This window comes from Silurus meridionalis, chromosome 20 (genome assembly GCF_014805685.1).
Source record: "Silurus meridionalis isolate SWU-2019-XX chromosome 20, ASM1480568v1, whole genome shotgun sequence".
Lineage (NCBI taxonomy): Eukaryota > Metazoa > Chordata > Actinopteri > Siluriformes > Siluridae > Silurus > Silurus meridionalis.
Window position 1 is genome coordinate 10700456 of NC_060903.1, and position 23525 is coordinate 10723980.

The window sequence follows — 23525 nt, forward strand, 5'->3', positions numbered from 1 at the left end:
CAGTAAGTTTTTGTAGACTTCTAATATTATTTTACTTTTACCATAATGATTTTATGGTGTTATATCAGTGAGATTCCAACCTAGCCAATAGGTTTTCCGTTCATGAGCTTCCACTTTTTTTGTGGATTATCTTTGTATTTTTCTGCAAATTCTAATTTATTCTTTCATTATTTCTTACTACTAATGAGTGGTTTGCATCTTGTGATATAACTTCTCTATTTCTGTTCTTACATTTTTCTAACCTTACCTCCACCAAGTGGAGGTTGATATTTTGGGTTTTTCCCTGGCATATGTCAGTAGCATGTTCCAATATTTTTGATCATTCGATAAATGGGTGGGTTCACACAAATTATGTACTTTTCTAAACTGTTTCTAAACTTTTCTAAACACATGTACATGTGGGGGGAGTCTCCTTTCAGTGTATGGCAATAGATTTCTTAAATGGATAGCGCAGCAACTGTTCCAACATTATTAAGGGTACAATGTCATTGCTTGGTAGTTCATTTGCATGCTGTTGGACAATTATTGCAGTTTTGTTACAGTTTTGTTAAACTTTAAGTAACTTCAATCTTAGTAAAAATAATTTTATTTTATAACATATACAGTGGAACCCGGTTATGTCGATGTCCTAGGGGGATGCCAAAAAGCATCGAGATAACCGATGATCGAGATAAACGAAAATCAATATGGCGGCAATATATTAACTACTAACAGCAGAGATTCACCAGTATACAATACAACACCTGTAGCATCTGTAAGGCTTGATTTTTCCGCCACTTTCGCGAGTTCTTCTGCGGCTGCACAGTGTGGATCGAGACAACTGACGTTAAATGGCAAATTTTCCCCCCTTGTGCTTGAGATATTAGGGTTCGGCGACATAAAAAAGTCCACATAACGATTAAAAAATGCTAAGACAAAGCGAGAATTTGGCGGTTCCTCTTCAAAACGTTAACTTAATAGGGTTGTAGAGTTAACCGAGGTCGAGATAAGTGAGTTCCACTGTATATGGACGTTTGGATAGAGTTTTCTCTCAGATGAGAATGGGTTCCCTTTTGAGTCTGGTTTCTTTTCCTTGCCACAGTTGCCACTGGCTTGCTCATTAGGGATAAACTTATAAGGAACAAACCTATAAAAACTAACCTTATACATTTAAAATTCATAACCTATTTATTTCTGTAAAATGTAAAAGATGATGTTTACAAATGGCCTGAGAGCTTAATGATTCTAAAATGTCCCTTTTGAGTCTACTTGTATTAAGAACAGCAAAAGCACAGAGGCCATTTGATGTCAGTTCCCTTTCTTGTCCACATTAACAGCATTAAATAGTTTTTTCTTTTTTATAAAAAAAATATGTGAAAACTCCTGAGACTTAACTTAGATACAATTAATTTGTTTAGTGACAGTCACTGTATAGTACTATATGAAATCTGCTTCTATGCTGTCAAGGCAGACAGTGTAGATATCATGTAGATCAGTGTAGATTATCAAATATATTAAAAAGGAAATTGCGCATGAGTAATTATTAAATTGTGTGCATTCTGTTACTAGGAAGGCTACTGGAATACTCTGCTTTTCGTATTTTTCCATATTCATCCTTTCTCTCCCACTCTGTACTTCATTGCATTCTCTTTCTCTTTCTCAGGGTTCTCGTTTAAATGATCAGAGGTGTGCCCCACCTCCTGCCCTGATCCATCAACCTACTGTCCCTGATGAGGACTTCTTAAGTCTCATCATCCGTTCTCAGGCCAAGAGGATTAATGAACAAAGGGCCGCATTGCCCTCCATCGACTGAACACTATGCACATTCACAAACACACACTTTCCTCCGTTGTACTGAGCACACATACACACCAGGGTTTTTTTTACACTTGTCGCTAACATAGAGTTTGTTTTATGTTTGTTTGCCAATTCCCATGATTTAACCAAGGATGATGAAGGCTAATATTTGCTTTGTTTGAAACTTGTGACAATTGGATTATAATGCTCTAATTAACAATGGTATGATACCTCTCCCATTCAGGGCTCCCCATATTCCATGCCAAAGATAGTTGTAGTATCATTTGTATTTTTAGAACCCCAACTAAGCTCTGACACATTTCCATTTTGTTTTTACTTTCCTGCCTGATGTCCACTAAAAGTTTTAAACAACATGATATGCAAGTGTTAAAGCATTGCTAACCCTAACCATGATGCACATGATTATTTCTATGCTGATTATGTTGATCCTCCACTGATCACTACACTTATCCCCATGAGGACCAGTTTTTGGAATTTGGGAAATTTATTTTAAAGACCACTTGCAAGGGACTTCCACAGCACATGAAGCTGTTGCAGTGACACAGGTAGACTTTAGTATTTGAAGTTAGCTCAACATATGGCATTTGTCTTCTAAATCATAAAAAGAAATGCTTATATTTGACAAGAATGTTCTTAGTTTTTAGCATGTTTGTATTTTCATTGAACATAAAAGCACAGTTTACAGTTTTTACAGTTCTTTTTAAAACAAGTACTACATGAATAAGAGAGTTATGTTAATAGATGCATTTAAATGATAGCAATTATGGCATTGATTAGTTAGAAATGGTTGGAATTAGGTCTTTGTACATATTAACGTGTACATCTGGCATTTCAGTTGCGTAATAAAAATGCTTACTGCTCACATATTGAATATTATCTAGCTGTGAATATATACTGTGTTATTGCAGATGTGCATACACAGCTCAGAACCTTCAAGTCAAGGGCAAGGTTTTTAGGAATGATTTGGGGTTTGCTTCAAGCATGTGTGTGATTTTAATGTTACACTACCAATATTAATTCATTGTTCATGTTTATTTCAAAGTGTGTTTTCAGTTAGGGATATTACATATCTTAAAAGAAAATATGTTAAAATGCTGAATAAATTATATAAAAAAAAACCTATATACAGTGGAACCCGGTTATGTCGATGTCCTAGGGGGATGCCAAAAAGCATGGAGATAACCGATGATCGAGATAAACGAAAATCAATATGGCGGCAATATATTAACATGCTTGAAATTTCTTTATGTACATGATGTGCATTAATAAATGAGAATGTGCATGCACGTGTTTTTTGTGGTTTTTTTTACACAACAGCGTTGCTGCGATTTGTTTGATGAAGGCATGCTATAAAAATGTACATACATTCGTTGTTGTCGCGCATGTGTATCCCGGTACGTGTCTTCCCACCGGCACTCTCTCAACGGCTGCGCTTTTCTTCCCAAAGCGAATCGCGGATTCCCCCCCGATCCTGCTCATTCTATGCTTTTGCTGCTCATCCCACGTTCCGCGCTACGCGCCTCTTACCATCGCCTCCCTTTCATCGCATAACATTTAACAACAAAAGGCATATGTGCACTAACTAACAGCAGAGATTCACCAGTATACAATACAACACCTGTAGCATCTGTAAGGCTTGATTTTTCTGCCACTTTCGCGAGTTCTTCTGCAGCTGCACAGTGTGGATCTAGATAACTGACGTTGAATGGCAAATTTTTCCCCCCTTGTGCTCGAGATATTAGGGTTCGGCGACATAAAAAAGTCGACATTACCATTAAACAATGCTAAGACAAAGCGAGAATTTGGCGGTTCCACTTAAAAAATGTCGACTTAATGGGGTTGTCGAGTTAACCGAGGTCAAGATAAGTGGGTTCCACTGTGTGTGTGTATATATATATATATATATATATATATATATATATATATATTAAGCCTACTGTAAACTGGGCTTTACTGAAATTAATTCATGAAATGCAATACACCCAAAAAAAAAAAAAAAAAAGTATGGTAATACAGTATTAAGTGTGCATAGAGAGATGGTTTAGAGCAGGGGTGTTGAACTCAATTGCACAGGGGCCCAAAACTCAAAGCCCATTTTAGGTCATGGTCCGAACAGGATAAACATTTATTGAACACACACAAACAATGTTTTTTTTTACATAAGTATGAATAAAAACAGACCGTAATATTATTTTAGAATAAATAAACTTAAACTTTAAATATTTTGCTCTCCATAAAAATATCTCCTGTCAAAATTATACAAGTTAGAAATATGAACATGCTGAGAAAAAAACCCTGAACAAATAAAAAATTGTGCTTTTAAGTAAACACTAAAACAACAACAAATCAAAACAATCAGATTTCTTTGTTCTTATGCCATTTTATAAAAAATAATCCTAAAATTTAAATAACTGAAAATAATTTGCTCCTCCTTTTTAGCTCCTCCTGATGTCTCATAGTGGTGTCTTATATTCAATTCCTTAATTACAGAAACATTCGCTCCACTAATAAGAAACACGTGTTTACCGGCAGTGTCAGTAAACATCTACTCAGAATCCCATCGGTTTTAAAAGACTGTTTTCAGAATCATCTTTTTTTCTTCGCCACTGTGAGGCGCTGTTTCACAATAACTGTACAATAGGGTTAAATACATCAACAGAAGCTCGACTTGATTGACGCTGGAATGTTCCCAGGTCGCCTAGCGTTCGGTAAGGCAGCTGAAGCGCTGCATTATGGGATCTGTAGTTTGTGTTTATCAGCGCTTCATATCGCCAGGACATTATTAACAATAATAATAGATCTATAAAAAAATCATATTGCGGGCCAGATATAATTGTACGTCGTGCCGGATTTGACACCGAGTTTGACACCCCTGACCCACACTGATCATGTTAATGATTTCTCACAATAATTATCAACAATGATTTAACAAGGTAGGAAAGAGCTATTTGTAGAAAAGGCCATCGGGCGACTCATGTGGTCCTTGCGGGCACCACATTGGTGACCCCTGCTCTAGAGTTATAGAAAATCTCTTAGTGCTGCTAGATCAGCATATTTCTCCACCCTCATAGAATATAACAAGCATAATCCTAGATTTTTATTCAGCACGGTAGCAGAATTAACAGGAAATAAAAGCACTGCACTAACATGCACACTATCAATAGGTAGTAATGATTTCATGAACTTTTTAATTATTAAGTGGAAAATATCAGGCAAAAAATCCAGACGATTCATATAAATCCAAAGAATTTTATAAATAACCCTGTAGACAGCAGTGTAATTATAACAGACAATCAATTACAAAGTTTTACCCCTATTCAATAGAATGACTTAATTTCATTTATTTCCTCACCAAAATCATCAGCCTGCATTCTTAATCCCTTGCCTACAAGTTTCTTCAAAAAGATAATTCCAGAGGTAATTGAACCAGTTTTAAACATTGACAAACTCTTCCATTAGCACTGGTTATGTACCTAAATCCTGCAAACTAGCAGTTATGAACCTCCTAATAAAGAAACCTGACCTTGACCCATGTCAGCTGTCCAACTATAGGCCAAATTAACACCTCCCCTTCATCGCCAAAATTTTAGAAAAGGTTGTAGCATAGCAGTTAAGTTCTATTTAGAAATAATATTATTGAGATGTATCAGTCAGGATTAGGCCTCATCATACCAAAGAGACGGCGCTAGTTAAGGTGGTAAATTACCTGTTATTGGCCTCTGATCAGGGTTTTGTCTCTTTACTTATTTCGTTTGAACTTAGAGCAGCTTTTGACACCATTGATCATACTGTCCTGCTTGCTAGACTTGAGAAGATTGTTGGAAAAATGGAACAGCTCTCTCCTGGCTTAGATCTTATTTGACTGTTCGCTATCAGTTTATTGATGTAAATGGTTAAATTCAATTATTTTTTATTTGTATAGCGCTTTTAACAATGAACACTGTCTCAAAGCAGCTTTACACAGATAATGTGGTAATTAAAAGTGAATATGTTCTTTATAAGTAAGTTTGTCCCTGATGAGCAAGCCGGTGGCGACTGTGGCAAGGAAAAACTCCCTGAGATGGCATAAGGAAGAAACCTTGAGAGGAACCAGACTCAAGAGGGAACCCATCCTCATCTGGGTTGCACCAAATGTCCATTTGTAGCAGATATACAATGTTGCGGGGTACAGTGATGATGATCAGAAGCAAAAAGTAGTCCTGAGTCTGTGTAGGAGACTGTTGACATTAACTACAGTCCAATCCATCCTCAAAGCGACCGTTCTTACTCCGGAATTTCATGGAACCACCTTAGGTGTTGATGAGAAACCGTCCCAAGCTGCACAGAGTGGCCTCCAGTCGAAGAGAACACCATTCAGTGGCAGGCCTGGACGAAGTGGGAAGATCCACGGAGGGGAGAGGGACAGGAAAAGTGGTCACTGGAGCCTCAGGAGCATGTTTAACTCAACCGAGAGAGAGAGAGAGAGAGAGAGAGAGAGAAGAGGGTGACAGGAAGAGAAGGATATGGATTATTAAGTGTCCTTATTGTTGTATGAAAGTTAATATCACTGTGCAGTTTGGACTCCAGCAAGACTCGCTATGGCAGCATAACTACAAGGGAGAACCAGAAGGTAACACAGACATGAGGGTTCTCTGGGATAAGACACGACCCACCACACCACCATCAGCTAACCTGAGTGAACGTGTGAATGTGTACCTAAGAAAAAATCTACTGATCAAAGGCTTGACTAAATAAATATGTTTTCAACCTCGACTTGAACACTGAGACTGTGTCTGACTCCCGAACACTGATTGGAAGGCTGTTCCATAACTGTGGGGCTTTATAAGAGAAAGATCTGCCCCCTGCTGTAGTCTTCGTTATTTGAGGAACCAACAGAGAGCCTGCACCTTTTGATGTAAGTAGGCATGGAGGATCATACTGGTACAGAAGTTTACTCAGATACTGTGGTGCGAGACCATTTAGTGCTTTATACATCAGTAGTAGTATTTTATTTACATTTACATTTGTGGCATTTAGCAGACGCCCTTATCCAGAGCGACGTACAAAAGTGCTTTGAGTCTCTAGTTATGAATAAAACTACACTGGTACGCAAGATTACAAACTTAATATAAATATAACTAGAATTCTACAAACTTGGAAAGTGCTAATTTAGGTATTTCAGGAAGAGGTAGGTTTTCAGTCGTCGTTTGAAGATAGTCAGGGACTCTGCTGTACGGACATCTAGGGGAAGTTCATTCCACCACCTCGGTGCCAGAACAGAGAAGAGCCTTGAAGTGTACTTACCTCTCATTCTGAGAGAAGGAGGTACCAGTCGAGCAGTGCTGGAGGATCTCAGACAGCGTGGTGCAGTGCGAGATGTGATGAGGTCACTGAGGTATGATGGTGCTGGTCCATTTTTGGCCTTGTAGGCAAGCATCAGTGTTTTGAATCTGATATGTGCAGCTACTGGAAGCCAGTGAAGGGAGCGCAGCAGTGGGGTGGTGTGGGAAAACTTGGGCTGATTGAACACAAGTCGTGCAGCTGCGTTTTGGATCATTTGCAGTGGACGAATAGCATTCAGGGGAAGACCTGCCAGCAGAGAGTTGCAGTAGTCAAGTCTTGAAATGACAAGAGACTGAACAAGCATCTGGGCAGCCTGTATGGACAGAAATTGTCGAATCCTTCGGATGTTATAGAGAAGAAATCGACAAGAACGAGCAACATTAGCGACATGTGGAAAAAAAGACAGTTCATTGTCCATAGTTACCCCAAGGTTACAAGCAGTGGCTGAAGGGGAGTCATGTAGAGTTATTTGGAGATCTTGACCTGAAGATCTATCACCTGGAATGATCAACAGTTCTGTTTTGCTGGGGTTGAGTTTTAGTTGGTGAGCACTCATCCATAAAGATATATCTGACAAGCATGCTGAGATCCGAGCAGAAGCTGTGGTGTCTGATGGAGGGAAAGAAAAGATGAGTTGAGTGTCATCTGCATAGCAGTGATAGGAAAACCCATGTGAGGATATGACTTCACCAATGGAGTGGGTATAGAGGGAGAAAAGGAGGTGACCAAGTACAGAGCCTTGTGGGACACCAGTGGTGAGTCTGCATGAGGCAGATGTGGATCCCCTCCATGTTACCTGGTATGAGCGACCTTCCAGGTAGGAAGCAAACCATTTCCATGCTGTTCCGCAGATACCAAGGCTCTTGAGGGTTGACAAAAGTGTCTTGTGGTTGACTGTGTCAAATGCTGCTGAAAGGTCCAGGAAGATAAGTACAGATGACAGCTTGGCTGACCGAACAGCATGCAGTTTCTCAGAAACAGCCAAAAGGGCCGTCTCTGTGGAATGTGCCGCTTTGAACCCAGACTGGTTCGGATCATGGAGGTTGTTCTGTGAGAGATAGACAGACAGTTGGTTAAAAACAGTGCATTCCAGAGATTTAGAAAGAAAGGAGAGAAGTGATACCGGTCTGTAGTTGTTGATGTCTGATGGATCCAGAGCAGGTTTCTTCAAGATAGAAATGACCCTTGCTTGCTTGAAGGCAGTTGGTACATAGCCAGATGTTAATGACCCATTGATGATTGTGGAGATGAAGGGCAGGAGATCTTGCATGATGGTCTGGAGCGTAGTTGAAGGGATTGGATCCAGAGGACAGGTGGTGGGATTGCAAGATCGGATGACTTGCAGTATCTCATCTTCTGTTAAGGTTGAGAAGCTTGACAGAGACGTAGTGGATTGTTGGCTGTGTTGTGTAGTCATTGTTGGAGAGGAAGTGAAGGTCTGGCAGATTCTCTTAATCTTCTCATCATAGAAGGAGGCAAAGTCATTAGCAGTCAGGGAGGATGGAGCAGGTGCAGCAGGGGGGTTGAGTAGAGAAGAGAAATGTTGTGAAGCTTACGAGGATCTTGAGCAGAGGCCTCAAGCTTTTCCTTGTAGAAGGCAGTTTTGGCTGAAGTCACCTGCAAAGAAAATTTGGTCAGGAGTGCACGGTAAGATAAAAAGTCTACATCAAGTTGTGATTTTTTCCACTTACTCTCTGCAGATCTGAGCTCTCGTCGACTGCTGCGCAAAACTTCTGACAGCCACGGTGTGGGACAAGAAGACTTCTTGGGTCTTGTAGTCAAGGGGCAAAGGAGGTCCATGGTTGAGGAAAGGGATGAGAGGAAGGAGTCTGTAGCAACGTCTAAGGGTAGAGAGGAAAAGGAGTCCGGGTCAGGAAGAGATGAAAGAGTACAGGAAGTTACAGTGGAGGGAGAGAAAGAGTGAAGGTTAGGACGGATAAGAGAGACATGTAAATTATTTTTAGGTTGAATAGGAAGAGTGATTAAAAAGGAAACCAGGTGATGATCAGAGATTGGAAGTGGAGTGGCAGTCATGTCTGTAGCTGGAGTAGGGCGGGTGAAAACCAGGTCCAGGACATTTCCTCCCTTGTGTGTTGGAGGGCAGCTGTTAAATGTCAAGGAGAAGGTATTCAGAAAAGGCAAGAGGCAAGATGACTGAAGTTTGTCGGCTGGGAGGTTGAAGTCACCAAGAACTGTCAGAGGGGTGCTGTCAGAGGGGAAAGTACTGAGGAGCGTGTCCATCTCTTCTAGGAAGTCTCCAAGGGGACCAGGAGGCGGTAGATGACAATGATGAAAAGGTTGATTGGAGAGGTAACTGAAACTGCATGAAATTCAAAAGAAGACATGGTTAAATGAGACAAAGGGAGAGATGTGAAACACCATCTCCGTGATAAAAGTAGACCTGTACCACCACCTCTACCAGTTTCTCTTGGTGAGTGAGAGAAAGCATAGGCAGAAGACAGAGCAGCTGGTGTAGCAGTGTTCTGTGGGGATATCCAAGTCTCAGTAAGTGCCAGAAAGTCAAAGGTGTAGTGGGAAGCCAAGCCTGTGATAAAGTCAGCTTTCCTTACAGCAGACTGACAATTCCAGAGCCCACCTACCACCGATGTTTGAGATTGAGACAACAGGGGAGGGTAGATGAGGTTACTGGCGATGTGACATCTGTTCTGTGGATGGGAACATCTGTGTCTGTAAGAGATGACTACAGAAATGGGTTTGAGGCACATGACTGATCTCCCAGTTTAAGATCAAATGTGTTTTTTTTTAAAAAGAAAGAAAAAGTACAAATAAGACTTTTTAAAAATACTAAGAGTTACTGGCTTTAAGGGGCTAAAATTAGAAATTTTATAATCAATGCGAGATTCGATTGGGAGCCAGTGTAGACTGATTAAAACAGGGGTGATGTGGTCATATTTCCTAGATCTAGTGAGGACTCTTGCTGCTGCATTCTGAAATAACTGAAGCTTATTTATGCACTTACTCGCACACCCAGACAGTAAAGCGTTTCAGTAGTCTAATCTAGATGTAAACTGATAGCGATCAGTCAAATAAGACCTGAGCGAAGAGAAAGCTGTTCCCTTTATTCCAACAATGTTTTCATGTCTAGCAAGCAGTATAGTATGATCAATGGTGTCAAAAGCTGCACTAAGGTTGAGCAAAACAAGTAAAGAGACAAAACCCTGATCAGAGGCCAATAACAGGTCATTTACCACCTTAACTAGCCTTGTCTCTGTGCTATGATTAGGCGGAAATCCTGACTGATACATTTCAAAAATGTTATTCATTCAAGTAGATTTGAGCATAACTGCTGTGCTACAATCTTTTCTAAAATTTTGGATATAAAGGGGAGATTTGATATTGGCCTGTAGTTGGACAGCTGACATGGATCAAGGTCAGGTTTCTTAATTAGGGGGTGGATAACTGCCAGTTTGAAGGATTTTGGTACATAACCAGTGCTAATGGAAAAGTTTATTATTTTTAAAACAGGTTCAATTACTTCTGGAATTATCTGTTTAAAGAAACTTGTAGGCAAGGGATCGAGAATGCAGGTTGATGATTTTGATGAGGAAATTAATGAAATTAAGTCATTCTCATGAATAGGAGTGAAGCTTTGTAGTTGATTGTCTGCTATAATTACACTGCTGGGTTACTTGTAAAATGATTTGGATTTATATTAACCGTCTGGATTTCTTGCCTGATGTTTTCAACTTTATTATTAAAAAAGTTCATGAAATCATTACTAGCTAATGATGGTGTGCATGTTAGTGCAGTGCTTTTATTTCCTGTTAATTTTGCTACCGTGCTGAATAAAAATCTAGGATTATGCTTGTTATTATCTATGAGGGTGGAGAAATATGCTGATCTAGCAGCACTAAGAAATTTTCTATAATTTAGGAGGCTCTCTTTCCATGCTATGAAATACTGTTAATTTTGTTTGACGCCATTTACGTTCTAATTTCCGAGTGGTCTGTTTTAAGGTGCGCGTATGATCATTATACCACTGTGCTCATTTTTTTCCCCTGATTATTTTGGTCTTAAGGGGAGCTACATCATCTAGAGTATAACGTAACGTTGATTCTAGGTGTTCAGTGGCCCAGTCGAGCTCTGCTCAAACGGAGATCTATTTAATATCGTAATTTCTGGAAGATTGTTGATAAAACGCGCTGCTGTAGCTGACGTGAAAGTAAGCTTAACACGGTAACATCATATAATAATGATAATGGTCTGAAATAGCTCCAGACTGTGGAATTATGACTAAGTTTTTTATTTTTAATCCAAATGTTAACAACAAATCAAGAGTGTGTCCACCACTATGAGTGGGTCCTATAACATTCTGATTAATTCCAACTGAATCTAGAATGGACACAACTGCTGCGAAGTCTTCCTGATTATCAAAATGAATATTAAAGTCACCAATAATTAATGCTTTGTCCAAAGAAGTAGCTACATTTGTGATGAAATCTGCAAATTCTATGATAAAATCAGAGTAGGGCCCTGGGGGTCTATAAATAATAATTAGTGGAATTGACTGACTGGACCTGCTTTTGGACACTGAATAGTTTATGTTGGTATGAAGAACTTCAAATGTTTTACATTTACATTTACATTTAGACGGGGTTGGTGTATGTAACTATACCCAGGAGGACCTATAATGTATAATATATTTTAATGGATGTGTGCTCATAAACTAAAACTCAACCCCAGCAAAACAGAACTTCTGGTCATCCCAGATGATTCATCTCCAGGTCAAGATCTCCAAATAACACTTTATGACTCTCTGCTCTCCCCTTCAGCCACTGCTCGTAACCTTGGGGTAACTATGGCCAATGAACTGTCCTTCTTCCCACATGTTGCTAATGTGGCTCGTTTTTGTCGATTTGTTCTCTACAACATCCGAAGGATTCGACCATTTCTGTCCACACAGGCTGCCCAGGTGCTTGTTCTGTCTCTTGTCATTTCAAAACTCAACTACTGCAACTCTCTGCTGGCCGGTCTTCCCCTGAACTCTATTCGTCCACTGCAAATTAATATTTTCTCTGTATTCTCTGTAATGTATTAAATGTTATTCCATAAAGAGAGGTTACTGGGAGAAAGGTAATGGGAAAATCACTTTGTTTTGCTGTATAATAATTATTGTTAATAATAAGTTGACAACATAGCCCTTAATTAACCCTTGCTTTATGTTCACAATTTGAAAATCACATTTCACTATTGAGTAGAGGTAGCCATCCACATGAAAGCTGATGGGGGGTATGACAGGGAATATGGCATTTGGAAGAGGCCATTATTCAAAGAAACTTACAGCTGTAAGTTTATTTAACTGCTGCACTGAGCAGCAGTTAAAGGCCATGCTCAATGGCTGTGATGGAATTTTACAACTTACATTTTTTATGTTTATAAATTCATAAATGATTTGGTCACGTAATCACTCGTACGTTCAAAGTGCTTCTGTTCGGACGCTTGGTTTTGTAATTATTTATATGTGCAACAACAAAAAAAAACATTCTTCATAAAACTGCCTGGGGAGAAAAGAAAGTACACTTCACGTACGTTTATTGTCGTAAACCAGAGTGTCGTAAACCAGGTGCTGCAGAGATGGCTTCGGATAGGGCGGGCGGTGTTACGGTTATCGTGCTCAGCGAGGCCGCGGTACAAAATCATGGCGGATGGCCCCAGGTGCCAGCGTAGAAAGCAGACGAAGCCAAGGAGAAATAACGGTGAGTGGTCAGTGAGGATCCGGACAGGCGAGATAAAAAAAGAGGCGTATTTGCTGATAACTATTGGCCAGTTTTTGAGCGTTTATTCAACTAGTATGGCTACTTTATTTTCCAAAGAGCTGAGTAAATGTGTGTAGACTTGGTTTAAATGGATAGCTTAAAATGAACCGTTAGCTTGTCTACCTGTGTAAGAAAGCTGTTCGGAGCCACCGTTATCTAGAGTAACCCTCCACTGTTTTTCGATGGTTTTACGTGCCCTGTGGCGTTTTCTGAATAACAAACCATGTAACTTATTTTCTGTACACAAACAGACAAATTGTTTTTCAGTATTCAGTTTGTTTTTTGCATATAGCATGCTTTATAAACTACTTATCCACGTCCATTGTACTTCGCTATTATTAATTCAGTCTTGCAAGTCTTCGCGTGCCTAAATAAGTTGGTTAATAAGTATAAAGTTTTCTAAATAATTAAAATATATTTTTACTGTCTAGTGTACCGCTATACTTTGCGGTGGCTGTTTGAATTTGAACGTAATTGTTGTAATCGCCAAACTGAGGTCTTCAAAAGCAGTGAGGAGTTTGGTGTTACTTGGTTGTCAATATAAGTTGTTGCGCTTCCTTTAAATAACACCAGAACTGCGTTGTACCGTTATAGAAGCGTGAGCTACCTTTTTCCTGCGTGCGTGCGTGCGCGTGCGTGCGTGTGCGTGCGTGTGACGCGGGAGATTCGCACCGCCCCGCGTAGGCTACCGGAGCCATCACCGTGTCTACCTGAACGATGAGCGGAAAAAGAACGGCGCAAGCTAATGCATTGTATAACGGCTAAACCTCCGCTTCTTGTCTTCGGAACAGTTGAAGCACAAACCTTGGGAAGGAACTGTCGCCCGAAATCCGTTCCTATTATTAGGAGCGAAAAAACGAGGCGCGTGCACGGTGCAGCAAATGGCAACTTGTACAGGTAGAAAACAGATGATGTTCTGATTTCTGCGGTGCAACAAAGACATGGTTTTCGTGTGTGTGTGTGGCTGAGAGTGCGTGTGTGCGCGCGCGCGTTCAGTTTCATGATTTAGGGTTTTGGTTAGTCGTCCTGTCTGACTGCCTGTTATAGTTCATTTCGGCACGTTCGTTCAGCTCGATAGTCGGAGGGCGAACAAGAATAAAAGTCGAGCATAAGGTGGTTGGTTGGTGTATATTGCAATGGTGTGCTGCTTCCTGTGTAGCGTTTTATGTAATGTAGGTGGGGCCGGAGTGGCGGAGCAGACCGTTAGATGATGCAGTGACGAATGGGGTTTGGCTCTGATGTCGGACACGAGCCAGGTAGTCTAGGTGATGTAACACTTTCATAGGTGATTTAGCTTGTGTCTTATTAATTTTCTGTTGCAATTGTCTCTAAATTATCACCCACGTTATGACATGTTAAATGTTTTCGCACGTGGCACAAAAGTCATGAATCCTGAGGTTTATTTTAAAATATGCATAATTTGCACATTATATAACAAATGCCCTTCCACTAATATCTTTTTTTTGCTCTAAATTATCTGTTGATGAATTAAATGTATAAAAAAATACATTATATATAGATTAATTCATATAAATGTGGCCATGGAAACATGTAGCATTTACTGATTGTACTGTTTACTTCATTTAACTTTTAATTTTCCTTTTAATATTTGCATTTTTTCAGGGGTTTTCAGAACACAGTTATAAATCAGATCAGGCAAATAAGAATAATGAAATAAAAGTAATATTTAGGAATGTCTGATGAGAGTTAAAGGTTTTTGCATGTTTTTCACACTTTAATGTTTCAGATCATCAAACTAATTTAAATATTAGTAAAATATAACACAAGTGAACACAAAATGCAGTTTTTAAATGAAGGTTTTATTATTGAGGGAAAACAAAATCCAAAACTACATGGCTCTGTGTGAAAAACTGCTTGCCCCCTAAACCAAATAACTGGTTGGGCCACTCTTAGCAGCAACAACTGCAATCAAGCGTTTGCGATAACTTGCAATGAGTCTGTTACAGCACTGTGGAGGAATTTTGGTCCACGCATCTATGTAGATTTGTTGTAATTCAGCCACATTGGAGGTTTTTCAAGCATTAACCACCTTTTCAAGGTCATGCCACAGTATAGGACATGCCATCAATAGGATTCAGATCAGGACTTTGATTAGGCCACTCCAAAGTCTTCATTTTGTTTTTCTTCAGCCATTCAGAGGTGGACTTGCTGGTGTGTTTTGGAGCATTGTCCTGCTGCAGAACCCAAGTTCACTTCAGCTTGAGGTCACAAACAGATGGCCAGACATTCTCCTTTAGGATTTTTTGGTAAACAGCATAATTCATGGTTCTTTTTGCTTAGCAGCAGTTTTGGTCTTTGAACTCTGCCATGCAGACCATTTTTGCCCAGTCTCTTTCTTATGGTAAAGTCATGAACACTGACCATAACTGAGGCAATTGAGGCCTGCAGTTCTTTGGACATTGTTGTGGGGTCTTTTGTGACCTCTTGGAGGAGTCGTCGCTGTGCTCTTGGGGTAATTTTGGTTGGCCGGCCACTCCTGGGAAGGTTCTCCACTGTTCCATGTTTTTGCCATTTGTGAATAATGGCTCTCACTGTGGTTCACTGGAGTCCCAAACCGTTCCAGACTGATGGATCTCAATTACTTTCTTTCTCATGTTTCTGAATTTCTTTGGATCTCGGCATGGTGTTTATTATGGATGCACCGAAATGAAAATCCTTGGCCGAAACCGAAAACCGAAAAAAAGACAAAGAAATTTTGCCAATTATTATTACCATTGCATTTATCGCTATGACTGTGTACTAACCTTACTAAAATCAAGGCATTTCAATTGCATGAATTATTAAAGTTTCAAAGAATAAATCAATTACAAATTATGAATATATTTATTTATAGCACATTGCAACAATGCACAGGATAAAATAAATTAAAATTCAAACTTAAATGTTTAACTTAAATGCACTTGTGTGTACATTAAATAATAATGTACAGGCCCTCTGGCCTGCTACAAGGTTGTAAAATTAAATATGTTCTTTCATAAAAACAGTGCATTCAGAACAAGTGCAACTGCTTAAAGATACAACAATATCACTGGGAAATTTCCGCCTTTTCAAAAACGTCCACCACAGACGGAGTGCGCATGCTCGGAGGAGTTTTGCTTTTCCTGTGCATTTGCGTTTCTCTCATATTCAGCATAGCGACGGGATGTTTGGATTTCAAGTGATAAATTAAACCCGACGTGGAGAAAGTCTTTGCAGACGTACCCCCTCTTGAAATTTCGGCATTACATGTTTTGCAAATCGCTATCCGTGGGTCTTTCTCAGATATACTGAAATACGTCCACATGTTGCTTCAGACATGCACGTGCAGGCCGCGGTTTCTGTTTGCGTCATCACAACAAACTGTTTCGGCCGTGTTTTTTCGGTGCATCTCTAATGTTTATCTTTTGAGGATCTTTTGGTCTACTTCACTTTGTCAGGCAGGTCCTATTAAAGAGATTTCTTGATTGCGAACAGGTATGGCAGTAATCAGGCCTGCGTGTGGCTGGAGAAATTGAACTCAGGTGTGATAAACCACAGTTTTAACAGGAGGGCAAACACTTTTTTTTCTTTTTTTACACAGGGCCATGTAGATTTTGTTTTCCCTCAATGATCGAAAATGTTGAGCTATTTTATGAGTTGCTTAGTAGCTCCTAGTTTTATAACCACAATGATTGTATAAGACTGTAGAAAGAACATTACTTATAATCACACACTCCAGTGCTCATGTTAGTTCTCACTCTCCAGTGTTCTGTATTGTTTAAAGTCTATGATCACACTCTTGATATCACCCAGATGAGGATGGGTTCCCCTTTTGAGTCTGGTTCCTCTCAAGGTTTCTTCCTCATGACATTTAAGGGAGTTTTTCCTTGCCACAGTCGCCACGGCTGCTTATCAGGGATAAACACACACTATTCACCTTGACTGTTGATTTCTGTAAAGCTGCTTTGAGACAATGTCTGTTTTGAAAAGCGCTATAGAAATAAACTTGACGACTCAATAATAAAAACCTAATTTAAAAACTGCATGTTTTTTTTGGGGGGTATTGTCAGCAACAAAGCTGGTGGCTTTACGGATGCACCGTGCGGTGTAAATGTCCATGATAGAAGGAGGAAAGACCCCAATGATGATCTCAGCCGTCCTCACTATCAGCTGTATGGTCTTGGGTTCTAAGAAGGTGCAGTTCTCGAATTAGGCAGTGATGCAGCTGTTCAGGATGCTTTCGATGGTGCCTCTGTAGACGGTTGTGTGATGGAAGCTGTGCCTTCCCCAAATTTCTCAGAAGGAAGAGATGCTGCTGGTCTTTTTTTGTTATGGAGCTGGTGTTGAGGTAGGGCTGGGCGATATGGCCCAAAAAAAAGATCAGATTTGCGATTTAAATCGATTTTTTATTTTTTTTCCTGCTTAAAATCAATCTGCATATGACAAAGAAAATGTTTTAAAGTTTTAACTTTATTAAATAAAGTTTATTTACCCTTTTGGAATTATAACCCACTTTGGGTTAAAGTGCAATCAGAAACAACAAGCAAAAAATACAAGATGGCGGCCCTGCCATTGTAAATTGTGAAAATAAACGTAACATAACATAAAATAAGCAAACCTACAAAGAAAAACGTTTTATGAGTGTTTAATTGTGGAACATGATTGAAAATGCACCTGAGGTTTTAAATGATTTTTGCCTTTACTTTTCTGCAAAACACAGTAAAATGAGATAAAATTTGAAATAAATTCTAAATAAGAGTAATTTGAAAGATTGAGCAAACCTCAAAAAACTGTTTTATGAGTGTTTGAATATGGTGATGTATTGTGACTGTTCCCACCACCCATACCGCACGTGTACGATTAGATGCGCAACACTAAACAAAGTGCGGCTGCTTAACCGTGTATTTTCAAGATGCGGCTGCTTAACCGCAGTCTTGTGCTGCCACTGTCTTGTTCATGTCGTAGGGCCCTACATCTCTTCCACTCGACAGCATGCCTCTGTTTGAGGTGCTGCAGTAAATTGGTGGTACTGCTACCTTTGCTTGCAACAGCCTTCAAACACAGTTTGCAGCGAGGTGTTGTGTGTGCTGCGTCTGATGCAGCAAAACCGAACCAATTCCAAATTACAGATGACACTGTGTCTTTCTTGGGAACGAGTTCTTCTCTGCTCGCTGCCATGTTGTTTGTGTATCTCTATGGCGAACGCGCGGGGGGAGGGCTGAGTTCGTTTGAATCTATGGAAACCCAGAGGGGAGTGTAGGTGGACATTATTACATAATTTTTATTAAAACAGATCGATGTAAACTACACATTCAAGTTAATCGATAAAATCGATTTATCACCCAGCCCTATGTTGAGGGACCAGGTGAGGTTTGCTGGCAGGTGAACACCAGGGTATATTGTGCTCTCCACAATTTCCACGGTGAAGCTGTTGATGTTCAGTGGGGAGTGGTCAATTTGTGACCTTGTGAAGTCAACAACCATCTCTTTTGTTTTGTCTACTTACATTTAGACCCCCTTAACTTTTTTCAGTTTTGTTATGTTGCAGCCTGATACTACAGTCAATCGAATTTTTTTCTCGGTTATCCACACCCAGTGCCCCATAGTGACAAAAATTATTTTATTATTATTTTTTTTTGTGAATTGTTGGCCCCTGGTGGTCTAGTGGTTAGGATGTGGTGCTTTCAACACTGCAGGCCGGTTCGATCCCCGGTCAGGGAACCAACCCCAGCCACTCTTAGTGCCGGTCCCAAGCCCAGATCAAAGGGGGGGTTGCGTTAAGAAGGGCATCCAGCGTAAAAACATGAGCCAAATCATCCATCCAAAACATGCGGATGATCCGCTGTGGCGACCCCTAATGGGAGAAGCCGAAAGAAAGTTGGCCTTCTGGAAAGTATGTTCATTTACTGTATATGTACAATATATGTACTCAGTATTTGGTAGAAAGGCTACTTTTGATTTAATTACTGCCTCATTTCGGTGTGGCATGGATTATTTTGGTCTCGTTTTTCATTTTCCTTTTGACTATACTCCATAGATTTTCTATAGGTTTCAGGTCTGGTGAGTTTGCTGGACAGTCAAGCACACCAACACCATGGTCATTTAACCAACTTTTAGTGCTTTTGGCAGTGTGGGGATGTGCCAAATACTGCTGCAAAATAAATAAAGCTGGTCAACAGAGGAAAGCATGAAGTGCTGTAAAACTTCCTGGTAGACAGCTATGCTGATCTTGAACTTGATAAAACACAGTGGACCAACACCAGCAGATGACATGACTCCCAAAACCACCACTGACTGTGCAAACTTTACACTGAACCGTAAGCAACTTGGATTCTGTGCCTCTCCTCTCTTCCTTCAGACTCTGGGACCTTGATTTCCAAATGAAATGCAACATTGTCTTGCCTTTCATCTGAAAAGGCGACTTTGGCTCAGTGAGCAACAGTACAGTCCTTTTTGTCCTTTGCCGAGGTAAGACACCTGATGTTGTCTCTGGTTCAGGAGTGGCTTGACACAAGGAATGTGTCAGTTGTAGCCCATGGATACGTCTGTGCCTGGTGGCTCTTGAAGCACTAACTCCAGCTACAGTCCACTCTTTGTGAATCTCCCCCAAATTCTTAAATGGGCTTCATTTCACCTTTTTCTACCACATTTTTCTTTCCATTCAACTTTCCAGTAATGTGCTTGGATACAGCACTCTGTGAACAGCAGCTTTAGTGATGACCTTTTGTGTCTTGCCCTCCATGTGCAGGGTGTCAATAATCGTCTTCTGGACAACTGTCAAGTCAGCAGTCTTCCCCCATGATTGTGTAGCCTGAACCAGACTAAATCACCACAGGTGTTTTGAGTTAATTAGCTAATTAGAGTGTGTAACCACGAGTCTCCAATATTGAACTTTTTCACAACATTCTAATTTTCTGAGATACAAAATGTAGGGGTTTCATTAGCTGTAAGCTGTAATCATCAAAATTATAAGATTAAAACAGTTGAAATATCAGTCTGTATGTGGTGAATCTATATAATATACGAGTTTCATATTTTGAATTTATTTACTAAAATAAATCAAGTTTTAAATGATATTCTAAATAATTGAGATGCACCGGTGTTTATAAGTATTCAGACACTTTGCAAAAAAAACACTTAAAAATGACCTTAGGTGCCTCACAGTTCACATTGATCATTGCTGAGATCTTTCTACATCTTGACTGGAGCTTTCCTGTGGAAAAGTTTATTGATTGGACATGATTTGGAAAATCACACACCTCTCTATAGAAGGCCTCACAGATAACAATGCATATCAGAGCAAAACCCTAGTCATGCGGTCAAAGGAACTGCCTGCAGAGCTCAGAGACAGGATATAAGGCACAGATTTGGGAGGGCTACAAAAAAGCCTATACAAAAAAGCCTTCCACCAATCCAGGCTTAATGCCAGAGTTGTTAGACGGTAGCTTCTCTTGGTGTAAAACCCATGCAAGCCCACTTGGAGTTTGCTTTCAGGCAGCTGAAGGACTCACAGATTGTGAGGATAAAGATTCTCTGGACTGATGAAACAAAAATGTAACTGTTGTCTAAGGTTCTAAAGGTTATGTCTATTGTAAATCCGGCACCACTCTTTACCTGCGCAAAACCATGCTCATGAATGTGGCATCATGATGCTGTGGGAGTGTTTTTCTGCAGCAGGGACTAGGCCAAATAGGTACCAAAGGTACCAAATAATAATTTTTAAAAAAAGTGTCAAATAAAGGGTCTGAATACTTAGCTACATGTGATAATTGTTTTTTTTTTTTTTCTTTTTTTTTTAAGGTACAGACATTTTTATAATTTTGTTTTCTCTTTTTCATGTGGAAATGTGGCATAAGCCACAGAAAAGCCAACAATCACTATAAAAGCTATGGAGTTCAGTGGCTGAAAGTCGCATCATGGTGCCCAGTTATCATGAGCACATATCCTGGGCTCAAACTGAAGATTATTTTGATAATCGATGAATCGGACGATTATTTAAAAAAAGTTTTGATTGGATGTTTTGCTTATTGTAACTATATAAAACCCAAATTCAGGGTATTTATGTATAAAAGTGTACTTTAAATGCAAAAGCCACATATTGAGTTTAACTTTCTTCTATTTTGACATTTTATAAAGCTGCTTGTTGGAGTGCATGGAGGATTTCTCTTTGAAAAAATTAACTAATTCTGGGTGGTTTCTAAAATAAACAAAAACCTAATTCTAAACAGCAGTTAAGCATGCAAAGTGAAGCAAATTGTGTAAATCAGCATTTGCATTGATTTTAATGATAATTGCAAGTTGACAACCATGCATAAAAAATAATTATAAAAGCTAATACATTGTTTTGGCATTTTTTGTTAAAAAAAAAAAACAACAGACCTTTTGTTCAGTTGTGAAGATAAAAGCATCTAGAATATACAATTTATTTAATTTTGTATACTAATTTAATGCATAAATTTAAATATACAAGCAAAGAAAACCAGCATTTGAATGTAGTAAAGCCGTAGTAATTCATGTTTGAATACATATAAGTTACTGTTGTAGTAGACAAATGCTATTAAAGAATGAAATGGTGAAACTTAGCAAGCTAACATGTCTGATTGAAAAAAGGAAAAAATATGCATTGGTGTACAAATGCATAAGCATTTGTTGAAAACCACAACAGTGACTAAAAATTTAATAATTTACTGCTGCTGTTATTTGCTGCTTTTAGATTTACTGTTTGTTTGCTGTGTTTTAATTGAATCCATCACTATATCGCGAGTGAGGTGATTGGGCAACCCGATGCTTGCGAGTCACAACAAGAACAGATCCAGTGCGACTGTCTCGAAGTTACCAACAGTTTACACAACAGCACTTCATTAAATTACACCATTTTCACATGATGAGGATTAAACAGTTTTGCTTAACGTGCCGATGTTTCGCCATCTGTGACTTTTGCAGGACGCGCACTTTTTTCTGCTGCCGGTTGACCTGTACTTTCCATTTTCTCGCCATATCACAGCGGCTGTGTTTTCTACCGTCATGCTAAACCGAAACTTAAGCAGCCCAACAAAATCGATAACGGCATTCATTGAGAATGAATTTCATTATCGATTATTAACGTTTTTATTGATTAGTTGTTGCTCCCTACACATATCGCTGGCCTATGTTGGAGGGTGGCCAAAATGAAGCTGTTACTGAAAGTGCCATCTGAAAGCATGTAAGTGACTCAGCTGCAATGTGAGAGGTTTTGTGGTCAGAGGAAGAAGGTGTAATCAGAGGTTTTGTGGCTGATCTTATTCATTCTTTATTATTATCATTATCTGTGTAAAGCTGTTTTGAGACAATGTCCATTGTTAAAAGTGCTACACAACAACAGTATATGTGGTACAAACATAACACTTCCCATGCCTCAAGACACACCATTCCTACAGTGAAGTATGGTGTTGGCAGCATCATGCTGTGGCGATGCTTATCATCAGGGACTAGGCAGAAGTGAAGGAAGAATATATGGATCAAAAAATAGGGAAATGCTTTAAAAGAACCTACTTTACTCTGCTAAAAACTGAAGGAGGAATTTCAGCTTTCAGCAAGACATTAATTTCAAGAGCAGTGCCATTGCATACTAGCAGTACATTGTTGTGGATAGTGGCATGCACTACAAAAATGTTCTACAGCCAAAATGCGTGTGAAATCGAAATAAAAAAAGAATAAAATGATTTAAAAATCTTGTGAACTCAGTTTATTTACAATAGAGCATAGAATACATGTTCAATGTCCCAAAGCAGCTATACAGAGATAAATAAATGATAAAATCTAAGTTTATATGTGCCTATAAGTTTTACGAAAAATAAATTCGGAATTGCGAAAATTAATCAAACGTTTTTTTTTTGGTTGGAAACGGGCTTCCATAAATTCAAGCCAAAGAAAACGACAAAGGCAAAGGTGATAACTAAGTGGCTCGGGGGAAGAAAACATTGACATTTTGGGTCCATGGCCAGAAACTCCCCAGATCGTAATATTGACTTCTTGAATAAAGTTAGTTAACTGTCAAAATTACTAAAAACATTAAAGCACAGACTTTGAGAAAATTAATATTTGTGTCATTCTCAAAACTTTTGGCCATGACTTTAAATTCCAAGAATCTGGAAAAATTTCTGCACGGAAGGGATAATGGTGAAAATCAATATAGGATGCCCATGATCTTTGGGACATCAGGTGGCACTTTATTTAAAAAAACAAGAATGTTTCTGTTATGAAAATCATAAGTCATTATCTGTGAACACAGTTTGCCGTTTCATCCACAAATGCAGTTTAAACTCTGTCATGCAAAAAAGAAAACATATGTGAACATGATCCAGAAACTCTATTGCCTTTTCTAGGCCAAAGCTCATTTAAAATGTACTGAGTCAAAGTGAAAAACTGTTTTGTGGTCAGGTGAATGAAATTTTTGCATGCTCTTTTTTTTTTTTTTTTTTTTACATTTATAATTTTAATGATCAGAAGGACCTAAACCTGTTCATGTGATATGCATCCTTAACAGATATGTACTATAGCAGTGGTCTAGTGTGTTTGTATCTAATTCATGTCTATATCAGTTAGCTGTTACAGCACAGTGTTCAAATGCGCTATTTGCATGATGTAAACACTCACTTGCATTCACACTTC

General features: G+C 39.2%; 2 protein-coding genes and 1 long non-coding RNA gene across 9 annotated transcripts in view; 2 read left to right on the plus strand and 1 right to left on the minus strand.

The window, feature by feature from the left end:
* LOC124403021 (G-protein-signaling modulator 2-like) overlaps nucleotides 1–2661 on the plus strand; it is a 33438-nt gene extending 30777 nt beyond the window's left edge. For both annotated transcript variants that reach the window (XM_046876550.1, XM_046876551.1), the window contains one exon: nucleotides 1643–2661. In XM_046876550.1, the coding sequence (XP_046732506.1) occupies nucleotides 1643–1792 (150 nt within the window). In that variant the 3' untranslated portion in view covers nucleotides 1793–2661. The remainder of the gene's footprint in view (nucleotides 1–1642) is intronic.
* A 6024-nt stretch (nucleotides 2662–8685) lies between these two features.
* Nucleotides 8686–12801, minus strand: LOC124402949. Its single transcript, XR_006928812.1, has 3 exons — nucleotides 12670–12801; nucleotides 8811–8960; nucleotides 8686–8736 (listed from the first exon to the last, which is right to left on the minus strand). It is a non-coding gene; the product is annotated as an uncharacterized LOC124402949 (long non-coding RNA).
* zeb1a (zinc finger E-box binding homeobox 1a) overlaps nucleotides 12145–23525 on the plus strand; it is a 49230-nt gene continuing 37849 nt past the window's right edge. For 2 of the 6 annotated variants that reach the window (XM_046876417.1, XM_046876414.1), the window contains exon 1: nucleotides 12843–13793. Coding sequence is in view for 3 of the 6 variants with exons in the window: in XM_046876414.1 (XP_046732370.1) it covers nucleotides 13778–13793 (16 nt within the window). In the remaining 3 variants the exon portion in view is untranslated. The other 4 variants (XM_046876412.1, XM_046876413.1, XM_046876415.1 and 1 more) reach the window with 4 other exon arrangements.